Raw genomic sequence first — 12,810 nt, 5'->3', positions numbered from 1 at the left:
GACCTGTCGATAACATCTGACACTATTGACTAATTAATCCTTCTTCCTTGTCTCTCCTCCATCCTTGACTTCATCGACGCCCTACTGGTTTTTCTGTCTCCAGTTAACTAGTTAACTTACAAATCTAACCTCACCCTTCTCTCTGGACTTTCTCCCTAAGCATTTGCTTTCACTGTCACTATTTCAAAGTATCACCTCTCAGAATCACAAAATTGGAAAGATCATTATAGGAAGGTTTGAATATCCTAGACAAGTGACTACCCGATTTCGAATGGAAAAGACCTCTGTGGTTAGAGGACTCACTCTCTACCGAGTCAGTTCAGTTCACTTATGGACAGTTGGAATTTCTAGGAAGTATTTCCTTAGTATTAAGTCTAAATCTGCCTCTTTACCTTCTACCTGTTACTCCTACTCTTGGCGCTCTCCCATGTGGTAGCACTTTAGATAATTGAAGATGGCTTTCATGTGCCTCCTCAGTGTTTTCTTCTCCAAGTCAGACATCTCCAGTTTCACATGTGGCATGGTTTCTAGGCCTTCTTTTATCTTGGTAGCATGCTTTTGGACTCATGCCAGTTTATCTTTTTCTAGAATGTGTCCACCAGCAGTGAACACAGTATTCCAGAAGTGGTCTAATCAGGGCAAAGTACACCTGGATTATCCTATCCCTTAGGGACTTTGGGCCTCTATTAATGCAGCCTAACATTGCATAAAGTTTTTTTGGAGTACCATGTCATATGGTTGACTCATATTGAGCTTTCAAATCACTGAGTCCTCTGAACTGGTTCTAACTATATCTCCCTTATTCTATACTTGCACAGCTGATATTTTTTTCCTACAAATGTAGGACCTTACCTTTAAGTTCTACATGTCAAATGTTACCTTTATCCATATCACATCTATATCCTTTATCTTTTTTCCTCCAAATGTAGGACTTTAACTTTATCTGTATTACATTTAATCCTATTGTTTGGTCTGACATTATGGCTTTTTGTATCTTTTTTTTTGGTCTTGATTTCTCTTATCTAATGCTTTTGCCTGCAATCCATTGCAATTTTGTGTCGTCCATGTTTAATTTGTTGATAAAAATTTGAGCAAAACAAAGCCAAGGCCAGATCCTAGGGCAGTTCCCCACAGCCTTTCCTCCGTGTTGTTATTTGATCACTTAATTATTTCTAAGTCTGTTTCCTGACTTGGACTATTATCCAGGTTACATCTCTCCTTAATGGCCCACCAGAATATTATAAGAGAATTGTCAAATTCCTTGCTAAAATCTAGTTATGCCTATGGTATTTATTAAGTACCCTCTATAGTATCTATCCCATAGTAGCTGTTTTATAAATATTTCATTTGAGTCAAATACCCAAGATCTACTAATCTGCTTACCCTGTCAAAAAAGGAAGTGACCCCTTAGTCTGTTCTTGATGATTTATGATACTTCTATTTTTATGATTACTTCTATTTTTTAAGATTATGTTTTATTTTTCCCCAATTATTTGTTAAAACAATTTTTTAACATTTTTTTAAAAATTTTGAGTGCCAAATTCTATCCTTCCCTCCCTCTCCTCCCCCTCAATAGTAAGCAATCCATTTCTAAGTGTTCAAATTTAATACATGATACACAGTATTTAGTAATAAATAGTAAAATAGGAGGCAATGAGTATGGGCAGTTTCATTTCTAAGAGTTTTGTTGTAAATGAGAGGAGAGATATACAATTGTTTATAAAAATCTTAGAGAGGTCAATGGCTGAAGATTATGAGCAGAATTGCTTCATAAAACATAGAAGCAGTGGAGGGGAAAATTTGTTTACAGGAAGCTTGGTAAGAGATTTGCTGAAACCAAAAGGACAGAAAACAGATAAAAAATGGAAAAGATCTAGAGTTTTCTACAACAAACTCTTTTTTTAAAAATTTAACATCTTTATATATTTAATTTATGAAATATTATCATTTGTAATGTATTAGAAGGTGAACTTCTTAAGGGCAGGTACTGTTTTCCCCTTTTTTTGTATCCACTGATGTTTAGTGCTTTGGCTGACACTTAATACATACTTGTTGACTGACTGACTGTCTGTGGGCATAAGTACTATTTTTTAAAGCACTTTTAAAAACACCTAGAAGAAATTATACTTAACTATGCTTGACACATAGCATTTAAAGATGTTTGTACAACAAACTCTTCATCAGTGATAGTGGAACGCCATCCCATTTGGATGGGGTGTGTATGGCATGTGTGACATGAAGAAGCAGAAATGTCACTCTCTACCTTACAGGTTACTGTCAAACTCAAAATGGTAAGGTTATAAATGATAAAGCATGTAAAGTACTTTGTAAATCAAAAAGCACGGGTGTGTCAGCTGATAACAAAAGGAGTTGTAATGTTTGTTGTTTCAGCAAAAGCACTTTGTTCATACCTAAAGCAGCAGCCGGAAAGCAAAAGTAATGACCTCCCTGGGGTCTGAGTTCTTACCTCCTTCCTAATAACAGCATTCTAATTTCTAGGGTGGTTTCCTCACAACAATCATGGCATATGGAAGTACTTGTTATCCCCATATGAAAGATGATAAACTTGGCTTTCAGAGAATTATCATAATTCTGATAAATTCTGACAAACCTGGACTTTTTAACTCCTGAGTCCAGTGAATTTGCCACTCTACCCTGTTGTCTCTAATTTCAAAAATAATAATGAGGGACTGCCAGTATATGTCATATGGAATGATTTTATTTTGGGCTTTTTGTAGAGTAGTTGTGGGAAGTGGTCATGAAGTACAAATATTTGTTATTACTAACAAATACATAAAATGTTTTTTAATATTTTAAAAATACATACAAATACATACAAATTTGTTCTATAAAGTTTGGATTCAGTCAAAAGGCTGCACTTAAGGATCTAGAAGGCCACATGGGTCCTCAAGGCCCCTGGGCTAGTTCATGTCAATTCTCCTTTGCAGTTCTGAGATTCTGTGACTGTTTAAACATCTCTTCCAGCTCCTTAGTCTTTACCTTATGAAGAAATTTAAAATTATAATTAGCATGCAGTCACAAACAGTCCACATTTGAAATATTATGGAAATGAATTACCGTCCTTATAATTATGCCAACTTCCTCCCTTCCCACCACACAGAAACACACACACACACACACACACACACACACACACACAAATAAGTCACTTCTGAGTCTTTTCTAGCACATTCCATCTTCATTTTCCAATAAAATTAACTGCTCAGATCTTATTCATAGATACCTTCATTTTAGCAACTGTAGGAACAATTATATTATTGAACAGATTTATAGACTGGCATAAATCATTGCAGTTCATATACTATTTCTCTTTCAGCCCCCCCCCCCACCATGCCTTTATTGTAAATAAGGAGTTTCTCACCAAGCATTTTCATATCAATTTTTAAATTTTCAATCCTCTCTCTGCTCCTATTAAAATGTTGGTAGCTTGGTGGGACAGTGGCTAGAGCTCTGGGCCTGTAGATAGACAAATTCAAAGTTTGAATCTGACCTCAGACACTTACTTGCTGTGTGACTCTGGCCAAGTCACTTAACTTCTGCCTGCCTCAATTTCCTTATTTGTAAAATAATGATAGTACCTACCTCCCAAAGTTGTTGTTTGGATAAAACAGGATATTTGTAAAACACAGTATATAAATGCTAGCCATTATAGGCTACCACCTTTCTAGTGACCAGAATATTTGTGTGTCTGCCACAGATAGATACATTATATTCAACCTTTGAACCATGCTTGATAAATGTTGACAAATTTTTATTCTCATTTTTTTCCTCTATAAGCCTATCAATTTTCTTTTATGATAGCATTATCTCGAATGTATTAGAATTCATAAAGTGTCAGTTCCTTCGTGGCATTTTAAGGTCTCTGATGGAGTTTGGGGAGACATGTTTACTCCTGATAATTTAGGAAACATCTATCCATGATTAAATAGGGAGAAAATGTAGCCTCATCAAGGTCCCATTCAGAATCTTATAATGGTGTATTTACTCTATATTAGTTTGATCCTACCCATTTTATGGTTGTTGTTTTCCCCCCTTGGCCTTAATTAGAGAGATTAGTATTTTTCTGACATTGCCCTCAAATTCTGAGGATATATCTTGTTTTTATCCAGTAACCCCCAGGGTAGAAACTATACCGTTAGTTGGCAGAGTTGGGTTAGTATGAATTTCAGTCAGTAAATAAAGAAAGGCAAAAATAGTCCTTTTCTTCTAGGAGGTCATATTCTGAATGGAGACATCTAGCAAATGACCACATACATACTTAATCTTCTTTCCCACCATAAGCTCCTTTTATGTTTTTAATAGGAAAATGTTATTTCTTTGCCTTCCAGAGTCAAGCCTTTTGGGGATTTGGCAAAGAGAAACTAAAAACTGAATTATGGATCCTAACATTCAAAATCACTTGCATAACCATCTGGCACTGTGTAGAGCAGACACTGTGGAGGCTTAAAAAAATATATGACTAAAAATAGATGGTCCATGGCTAGTAGTACTTAACAGTCCTATTTAGGTAAACAGGACAAATATATGAAACACTAAAAGAATGCACACAAGAAAAAATACAAGTAATTGTAAATTGTAAAACTTATTATGTTTCTAATAGTCTTGATTTTTTTTTTTTAAATTTCAGATATGAGAAATGAGTGTTGGACGCCGAAGGCTAAAGTTGTTGGGAGTTTTGATGATGGCAAACTTTTTTATTTATTTGATTGTGGAAGTGTCCAAAAGTAGTAACCAGGAAGAACATGGAAAAGGAGAAGTTATAATGCCCAAAGGCAAGTTCTGGAGGAAACATGTACCTGCCAAGGCCTACTGGAATAGGGAACAAGAAAAATTAAATAACCTGTACAATCCCATTTTGAGCATCCTGGCCAATACGACTGTAGAAGAAAATTTGATTTTGAATGCAAGTATTCTTAATTCCTGTGAGCCGGACCAATTGGTGATGTCAACAGTTAAGGATTTTGAAAATCTACCAGACAGATTTAAAGATTTTCTGCTTTATTTGAGATGTAGGAATTACTCACTGCTGATAGACCAACAGGACAAGTGCAAGCAGAAACCTTTCCTCCTGCTAGCTATTAAGTCCCTCACATCCCATTTTGATAGAAGACAAGCAATTCGAGAATCCTGGGGAAAAGAGACTAATTTTGGGAACCAGACAGTTGTAAGAGTCTTTTTATTGGGACAGACTCCCCCTGAGGATCACTTTCCTGACCTTTCAGATATGTTGAAATTTGAGAGTGAGAAGTACCAAGACATTCTTCTTTGGAACTACAGAGATACTTTCTTCAACTTGACTCTGAAAGAAGTACTGTTTCTGAAGTGGGTGAACACTTCTTGTCCAGATGTCCAGTTTGTTTTCAAGGGGGATGATGATGTTTTTGTAAATACTCATCAGATCCTAAATTACTTGAATAGCATATCCAAGGAGAAAGCCAAAGACTTATTTATAGGTGATGTGATCAAAGATGCTGGACCGCATCGAGAGAAAAAGCTAAAGTACTATATCCCAGAAAGTGTTTATGAAGGTGCCTACCCTCCTTATGCAGGAGGGGGTGGGTTTCTCTACTCTGGCAGTCTAGCCCTGAGGCTGAACAAAGTATCCGAACAGGTCCTTCTTTATCCCATTGATGACGTTTATACTGGCATGTGCCTTCAAAAACTTGGCCTCGCTCCAGAAAAACACAGAGGTTTCAGAACATTTGATATAGAAGAAAAAAACAGGAAAAATATTTGCTCTTACACAGACTTAATGTTAGTACATAGCAGAAAACCACAGGAAATGATTAGCATTTGGTCCCAGCTTCAAAATCTTCATGTAAATTGCTGAAATATATGAAAGTAAAATATGTGTAAGAGAATATATCTTAAACATTTCCTAATTTTCTCCCCTTAATTTAGGTGTAATTTCTGTGCTGAATCATTGGAATTGCTTTTCTGGAATCTTTTTAGAAGCATTTAAACTTTTCATATAATATTTTGTAAAGTGAGAATGCATATGGTCATAATTCTTCATGGGAAGGGTGGTGAGAAGATTCAGTTCTGCCCAGTGGTCATTATGTTTGAATGCTATTTCTGTCTCACCTCAAAAATCATGAATTCCCCAAGTTTATAATTACTTAATTAGATTTATCTTTATTTTGTTCCCAAAAGTAATGGAAGAGTTGTTAATATGATTTTATTCTTCAGTACATTGGTTGATGTAGATTTCCTGGGTAGAAGGCTGTTTTCATGAGAATTATGTCTGAGATGAAATTAATTTCATATTACAGAAGTTAAATTTAGGAATAATTTCTTTATCATTTCTATCTTTGCTGCCACACCATTAGTATTTTCATGTCAACATGGCCCCCTAATTTTTCAAAATGAAGCTGGCTTGACTGAGTGACAATTTCCCCCTTAATCTTGACTTTTGAAAGCACCCATCATAGCAGCAAGAGTGGGGACACAAGTTTTCTTGGTTTGGGGATGGTTGGCAGTATTATTAGAATATTATGTTTTAATTTTGTATCTTAACTGGATGTGAAAAGTTGTCTCTTGCTAATCACATTTACAAACTAGTCCCCATTCTCATATTGGCAAGGGATGATTGTGATATGTTAATGGGTAATTGTTATTGAATTGCTCACTACTTAAGATTGTTTGGTTTGTACTACTAAATGGTCCTATGGGCCTTGACGGTAATTCTTGATACTTCAGGTAATAACTTGAAGGTGGAGACCATTTCATGAATGGTGTGTCTGTTGAACTCTGGAATTCTTTTCTTGCCATGTTTTCCACATTGCTTGTATAAAATAATTATTCTGATTAGTGGCTGATTCCTGTGTCTATATGTAGAAGTGCCTGTGTTTTTATTTATTGTTCAGATTGACCAAAACATTTTGTTAAATATATTTTGTGTAATATTTTATTTGTATACAGTGTTGTCCTTTAACTATTTAACTAGAGCATGATATTTTTAAAAAGTTAAGGTGTAACATGTTAAATAAAACTAAGTGTTATTTTTAAATTCAAAAGTTGTTTTGGGTGTATACTGCTTAGATTTAACAATCCTGCCAAACTGTTGACTTATGCACATTATTTAGTATCATGTTATCTTGAAGTACCATTTTTATGCTTATTCTGTCACTGAGAATTCTTATGCATTATAGATTATAGTTGACTATGTAAAGGGGTGGAAATAAAGTCATTGTGTATTTTTAATTCTCTCATGTAACATTTTGTCATCTTTTAAGCCACCACATTTCGGAGCTTAATGTCTGTTCTTTTCCATATACATAATAATGTGTTATTTCTTTCCATAAAAATGGCCAGTCATCAGGAACTTTCTGAATCTTAAAGGAAGTTACTTTTATCTGTTCAGTGGCTCATGCTTAGAATCTATTTTGGAACGTTTAAAACAAGAGTAATAAATTTTAAAAAAGTTTTCCCATTTCTGGGCTTGTAAAGCAGCTGAGGGGAGTGGGGAAAGAGGCTGTATGTGGTATATCAGAGGGGAAAGAATGATAAATTTATGTCACACTATCTGACCTTAAATCCTGACTTTGCCACTTACAACCTCTGTGACCTAAGCCAATTCACTATACTCTTTAGGCCTCAGATGTAAAATGAAGTGGTTGGCCAAATGATCTCTAACCAAGGGCCTTTCCAGCTCCACATCTGTGATCCTCTGAGCCCACAATTGTAGATTATAGAATTATAATACTTTTCATTAGGTAGCATGAATTTGTCAGGCTAATTAGGTACCAGGAAAGCCCAGACTAAGAGTCCAGCTACAAGGTTAACAAGGGACTTAAGGAAGATGGAATATTTCATATCTTATTGACATATGTTTATTTGGGACCTAATGTCTTCTGTTTAACACAAAAATAACTTGTAGTAGAAGCAGCCTCTCTTCTCAAGGTAAAATTCCTTTAGAAAAAGTCATCAATGTTGAAAATATAGAAGCCAGGTAGAAGACACTTGGTGAGCCTAAAAAAGGGTAAACTTCACTTTTAGAAAATTGAATGGGAAATCAATTGCTCCTCTTCAGTTCTTTGCTAGTTGGTGTATTGAGTTAATGGATCAGCAGGCTTATTTGTAGAGTACTTAATCATGCCTTCATCTTTATAGCAAAATGGTTGCCAGTGACTTTGTTTTTTAGAAGAAAGTCTACAGCCAGTGCAGCTGCATGAGAAAGGTGTCTGATTTGCATTTGCCAGCATAACTTGTCCAGCATTTTCTTGGGCATCTGCCTCTCCCCTGAACATTGTTTCTTAATATTTCTCTACTCAAAGCCTCCTCATTCACTCAATTGTCAGTGAATGTGTGCACCAGAAGTGCACCAGTGGAGAAAAAGGAGATGAACTAAGTGAAGGTTAGAGTAACCATTTCTAAACTACCAACAGTGTCCCCTGTGTCACAGTTTGGAGAACATTGGTCCAACATAAAGAGCAAAGCCCTCACAAAGTCACATAGGGCAATATTTTTGGTAATTAAGTATTGATGCTCTCAAATACACCTTGCCATCCCCTTGCAAAGATCTGTGACCAAAGGACTTAATAAATGTTAACTGAAAGATCAACGCCTCTCTAAAGTCGAGGAACTCTACTAATAGCAGCTAAATATTAGGCTTCCAGAAAGCAAAAACAATTTGTGTGTGTGTGTGTGTGTGTGTGTGTGTGTGTTTGTGTTAATTGCAATTCTTATGGTCCTTTGCATTTCTCTTGCAGTTGAAATCCTATCCACACATCAAAACCCAATTCAAATGTCACCTCCTTCATTGAGGCCTTTTCTGATCTTCATAGCCTAAGTAATACGTTTGAATTCTTATAGTACTTTCTTTGTACCTTTTTGTAATTTATGTTATATTTTATTTCAAATATGTTATTGAAGCATAGTGAGGAAACATGATGTGGTGAAAAGAAGATTGGATTCAGAGTCATATGGCTTGGGTTCCGTTTCTAACTATCACTAGCTATATAACAGTCAGCCAGTAAACATTAAGTTTCAGGCTCTGTGCTAAGTGCTAGGGATACAAATATGAAAAAAGAAACAATTTCTATCCTCAAGGAACTTTCAGTCTAAATACAAAGAAAGTTGAAAAGTGAGGGTGTGGGGGAAAGTACCAGATGCTGGGGCATGATGAAGTCAGAAAAAGTCCCAATGTCATGCAGCCAGGTGAGAAACGAGGAGATTTGAGCTGAGGTGTCTCCTTAAATGGAAGTTTGGAATTCATGACCTCCAATCAGAGAGGCAGAGGAACAGTACCAAGGCTAATGAGATCTTAAAAGGATGATGAGATTATCCCAATAACGAGCTTCCTGGAGCATACTGGAGAAGTCAGAGAAGTCCGAGTGCAGCCATGTCAGAAGTGAGAACTGTGAACTATAAGCAAATCACTTGTCCTCTCAGCTTCCTTTTCCTCATCTTTCAAATAAGGCTACCGGACAGGGTTGCTATAGGGATCAACTGAAAATTTTATTTTTTTAATTAAATAAATTTGTTTGATAAAACATTAAAAACCTTTACCCCATTTCCTACCCACTGAACAACCAAAAAAAAATTCTAGAATTTTAAAGTCTTTCAAAGTTGTTTTTCTCTATCATTTTGTTGTCATTGTATAAGTTGTTCTAGTTCTGCTTGCTACACAATGTATCAGTTAATAGAAGTCTTCATAGTTTCTTCTGTCCATTATGTTATTTTATGGCATAATATTTCATTACATCTATATACTATAATTTACTTAGCCATTTTCTTGTAGAACCATCCCCTAGTTTCCAATTTTTGTTTATTATGAAAAAAACTGCTACAAATTTTTTTTTTACATATAGAATCTTTTCAGGCCTTGTAATGGTATAGCAAGAGTCCAAGGGCATACATAGTTTAGTGACTTTTGTATCCAAATTGCTTTCCAGAATGGCTGGACAAATTCACAGCTCCACCAACAGTGCATAAGTGTTAATGGTAGCCATCTCTAGAGTGGGGAGGGAGGGAAAAAAGATCAAATGAAAATTTTAGCAAAGCCCTTTGTATACTGTGTACATGACTTGACTTTAAAATTGAAATTTTTGTTAAATTAGAGCAGGGATTCTTAAACTTTTTTGTGTCATGGACACCTTTGACAGTGTGATGAAGTTTATAAACCCCCTTAAGAGCACTAGGTTTAACCTCCTTCCTTTCCATTTTTTTCATTAGTTCCTTTGATATTCTTAAGTTTTTGTTCTGAATGAATTTTGTTATTTTTTCTAATTCAGTAAATTTTGGTAATTTAATGGGATAGCATTGAATACATTTTTCAGGGTTTTGTTTGATATATAAGAATGTTGATATTTATGTGGATTTGCTTTATATCCTGCTACATTGCTAAAATTATTGTTTCCGCTAACTTTTTAGTTGAGTCTTTGGCCCAGCAATACCACTACTAGGTCTATTTCCAAAAATTATTAGGGAAAAAGGAAAAGAACCTACATGTTCAAAAATATTTGTAGCCGCTCTCTGTGGTGACAAAGAATTGGAAATTGCTCAGATGCGCATCAATTGGGGAATGGCTGACCAAGTTGTGGCATATGATTGTGATGGAATACTTCTGTGCTATGATGGAGCTGGTTGATTTTAGAAAAACATGGATAAACTTGCTTGAAATAATGAAGAGTGAAATGAGCAGAACCAGGAGCAGAAGTGTATATAGTAACAGCAATTTTGTTTTAAGAACAACTTTGAGCAACTAAGTCATTTTCACCACTGTAAATACCCAAATTCACTACAAAGGACATATGAAGGGGGGCAGCTAGGTGGCAAAGTAGATGGAGCTCCAGCCCTGGAGTCAGGAGGACCTGAATTCAATCTGGCCTTAGACACTTGACACTTCTTAGCTGTGTGACCTGGGCAAGTCACTTAACCCCGATTGCCTCATCAAAAAAAAAAAAAAAAAGACGTGAAGGAAGATGCTATCTGCATCTAGAGAAAGAAGTGATAAATAGAAGTATGTATAGAATGATTTTATACACACACATATTTATTTGTGTTAATGGTAGCCATCTCTAGAGTGGGGAGGGAGGGAAAAAAAAGGAAAAAAGTTTACTTTTTTTTATTATATTTAAAAGGAATAGCAAGTTGTACATGGTAGATTTGCAGTTTCATGTGCAATCATCTTTTTTATTATACTATGTTATGGAAATGCTTGTTTTATTCCATAAATTAAAAATAAAGTAAGTAAAATTTTAAAAAAGAGCAGTGGGCTTAGACTTGAATTCAAATCTCCCTTCATACATTTACTAGCTATGTGGCTTTGGACAAGTCACTTAACTTCTCTTAGCCTTAGTTTCTTCATCTGTAAAAATGGGGATAATAAACCTACCTCCCAGTGTGGTTGTGAAGATCAAATGAGGTAACTTGTGTTGTGCTTTGCAAACTTTAAAGCACTATATAAATGCTAGCAATTATTAAATAATTAAAGGGAAGAAATGCTAAGTTTCAGTTAAAAAAAATTTCCCATCTAAATTCACAATCCCTCATCCACCAAATCTTTCTAAACCTACCCTTCAGGGAGTCTGTGGACTCAGGTTAATAATCTCTGAATTAGGTCATTTGTAAAACTCCAGCTCTGGAAAGGCAGTATGGTGCAATGGAGAGAATGCTGGCCTTAATATCTTGTCCAGCTCTAAATATATGAGAAAATGCGATTTCCCAAGAGCCAAACTACTACATTACTTAAAATTCAGTGGTCCTACGTACTGTTTTTAAGATAACAATTCACTCCAAAAGTAAAATTGGCTTTATTATGTCTCCTTCTTGTAAGACCATGGTCAAGTCACTAATCTTTTGCTGACCAGAGAACTCTCAAAAGACTAAAAGTTATAGACAACATAGAGAGTTTCTACGCTAGGATTTCCTTACCCTGTTGAAATCATGGGACTGAAACCAAAAAGAATCTCTCCAAACAACAACAACAAAACACCCATTGACCCATTGTTTTGTGGTAGAAGAGGATTATAGATTTGGAACCAGAAGAGACTTCAGATGTCATCTAGTTCCATTGCTTTATTTTACAGATCGATGAGTATTAAGCACCTTCTATGTGCTAGGCTGAGAATGCAAAGACAAAAAAAAAAAAAAGCTACTGTATCACCTAGCTGCTAAGTTCCTCCTGTGTGCTAAGCTGAAGTTGCAAATACAGTAGAACAATCCCTACCCTCAAGAAGTTTACATTCTATTAGGTGAGACAAGATGTACATATATGAGTATATATAAGATATATACGAAGCAAACACAAAGTAACCTTAGATGAGGAAAGCTTTAATAGCTAAGAGGACCAGAAAAGGTCTCTTGTAGAAAGTGGTGCTGGAACTGAGTCTTAAAGGAAGCCAGGGACTCTAAGAGGCAGGGATGATGAGGGAGAGTGCTTCATTTGGCCTAACTGCTTGGGTTAAAGCAAAAACCTAAGTTCAGGAATTTATAGGAAATTGGTATTCAGGAAACCAGTACCAGCAAGAGCTTTATTATGTGATGCATCTAGCAGACAAAAAAAAAAAAAGGCATAAATACACACACACACACCCCCATACCCATACTATATGGCAATATAGACTGACAAAGGTTCATCCCCATTGATGTAAGAAATTCCCACCCAGTGCCAGTGGGTGGGAGACCTGTCAGGGAGAGAATATGCTCAAAACAAGTTCAAATAGTGAAATTTAGAAGACTAAAAATAGGCTGGGTGGAGAACAGGTTATCAGTGCCAGATGTGGGAGGGGTCATTGCTAATCAGACTCATAAGTGGTAAAGTTATGGGAATGGGGTGGGGTCAGT

At 35.8% G+C, this 12,810-nt stretch overlaps 1 protein-coding gene across 3 annotated transcripts in view; it reads left to right on the top strand.

Annotated features, from left to right (window-relative positions):
• B3GNT2 (UDP-GlcNAc:betaGal beta-1,3-N-acetylglucosaminyltransferase 2) overlaps positions 1-7,227 on the top strand; it is a 35,174-nt gene extending 27,947 nt beyond the window's left edge. For all 3 annotated transcript variants that reach the window (XM_027865487.1, XM_027865488.1, XM_027865489.1), the window contains exon 2: positions 4,649-7,227. In XM_027865487.1, coding sequence (XP_027721288.1) covers positions 4,658-5,851 — 1,194 coding nt within the window. In that variant the 5' untranslated portion in view covers positions 4,649-4,657 and the 3' untranslated portion in view covers positions 5,852-7,227. The remainder of the gene's footprint in view (positions 1-4,648) is intronic.
• The last annotated feature ends 5,583 nt before the right edge of the window (positions 7,228-12,810 follow it).

This window comes from Vombatus ursinus, unplaced genomic scaffold (assembly GCF_900497805.2).
Source record: "Vombatus ursinus unplaced genomic scaffold, bare-nosed wombat genome assembly UNPS02014778.1, whole genome shotgun sequence".
Classification (NCBI taxonomy): domain Eukaryota; kingdom Metazoa; phylum Chordata; class Mammalia; order Diprotodontia; family Vombatidae; genus Vombatus; species Vombatus ursinus.
This window is presented reverse-complemented; position numbering and strand designations above follow the sequence as displayed.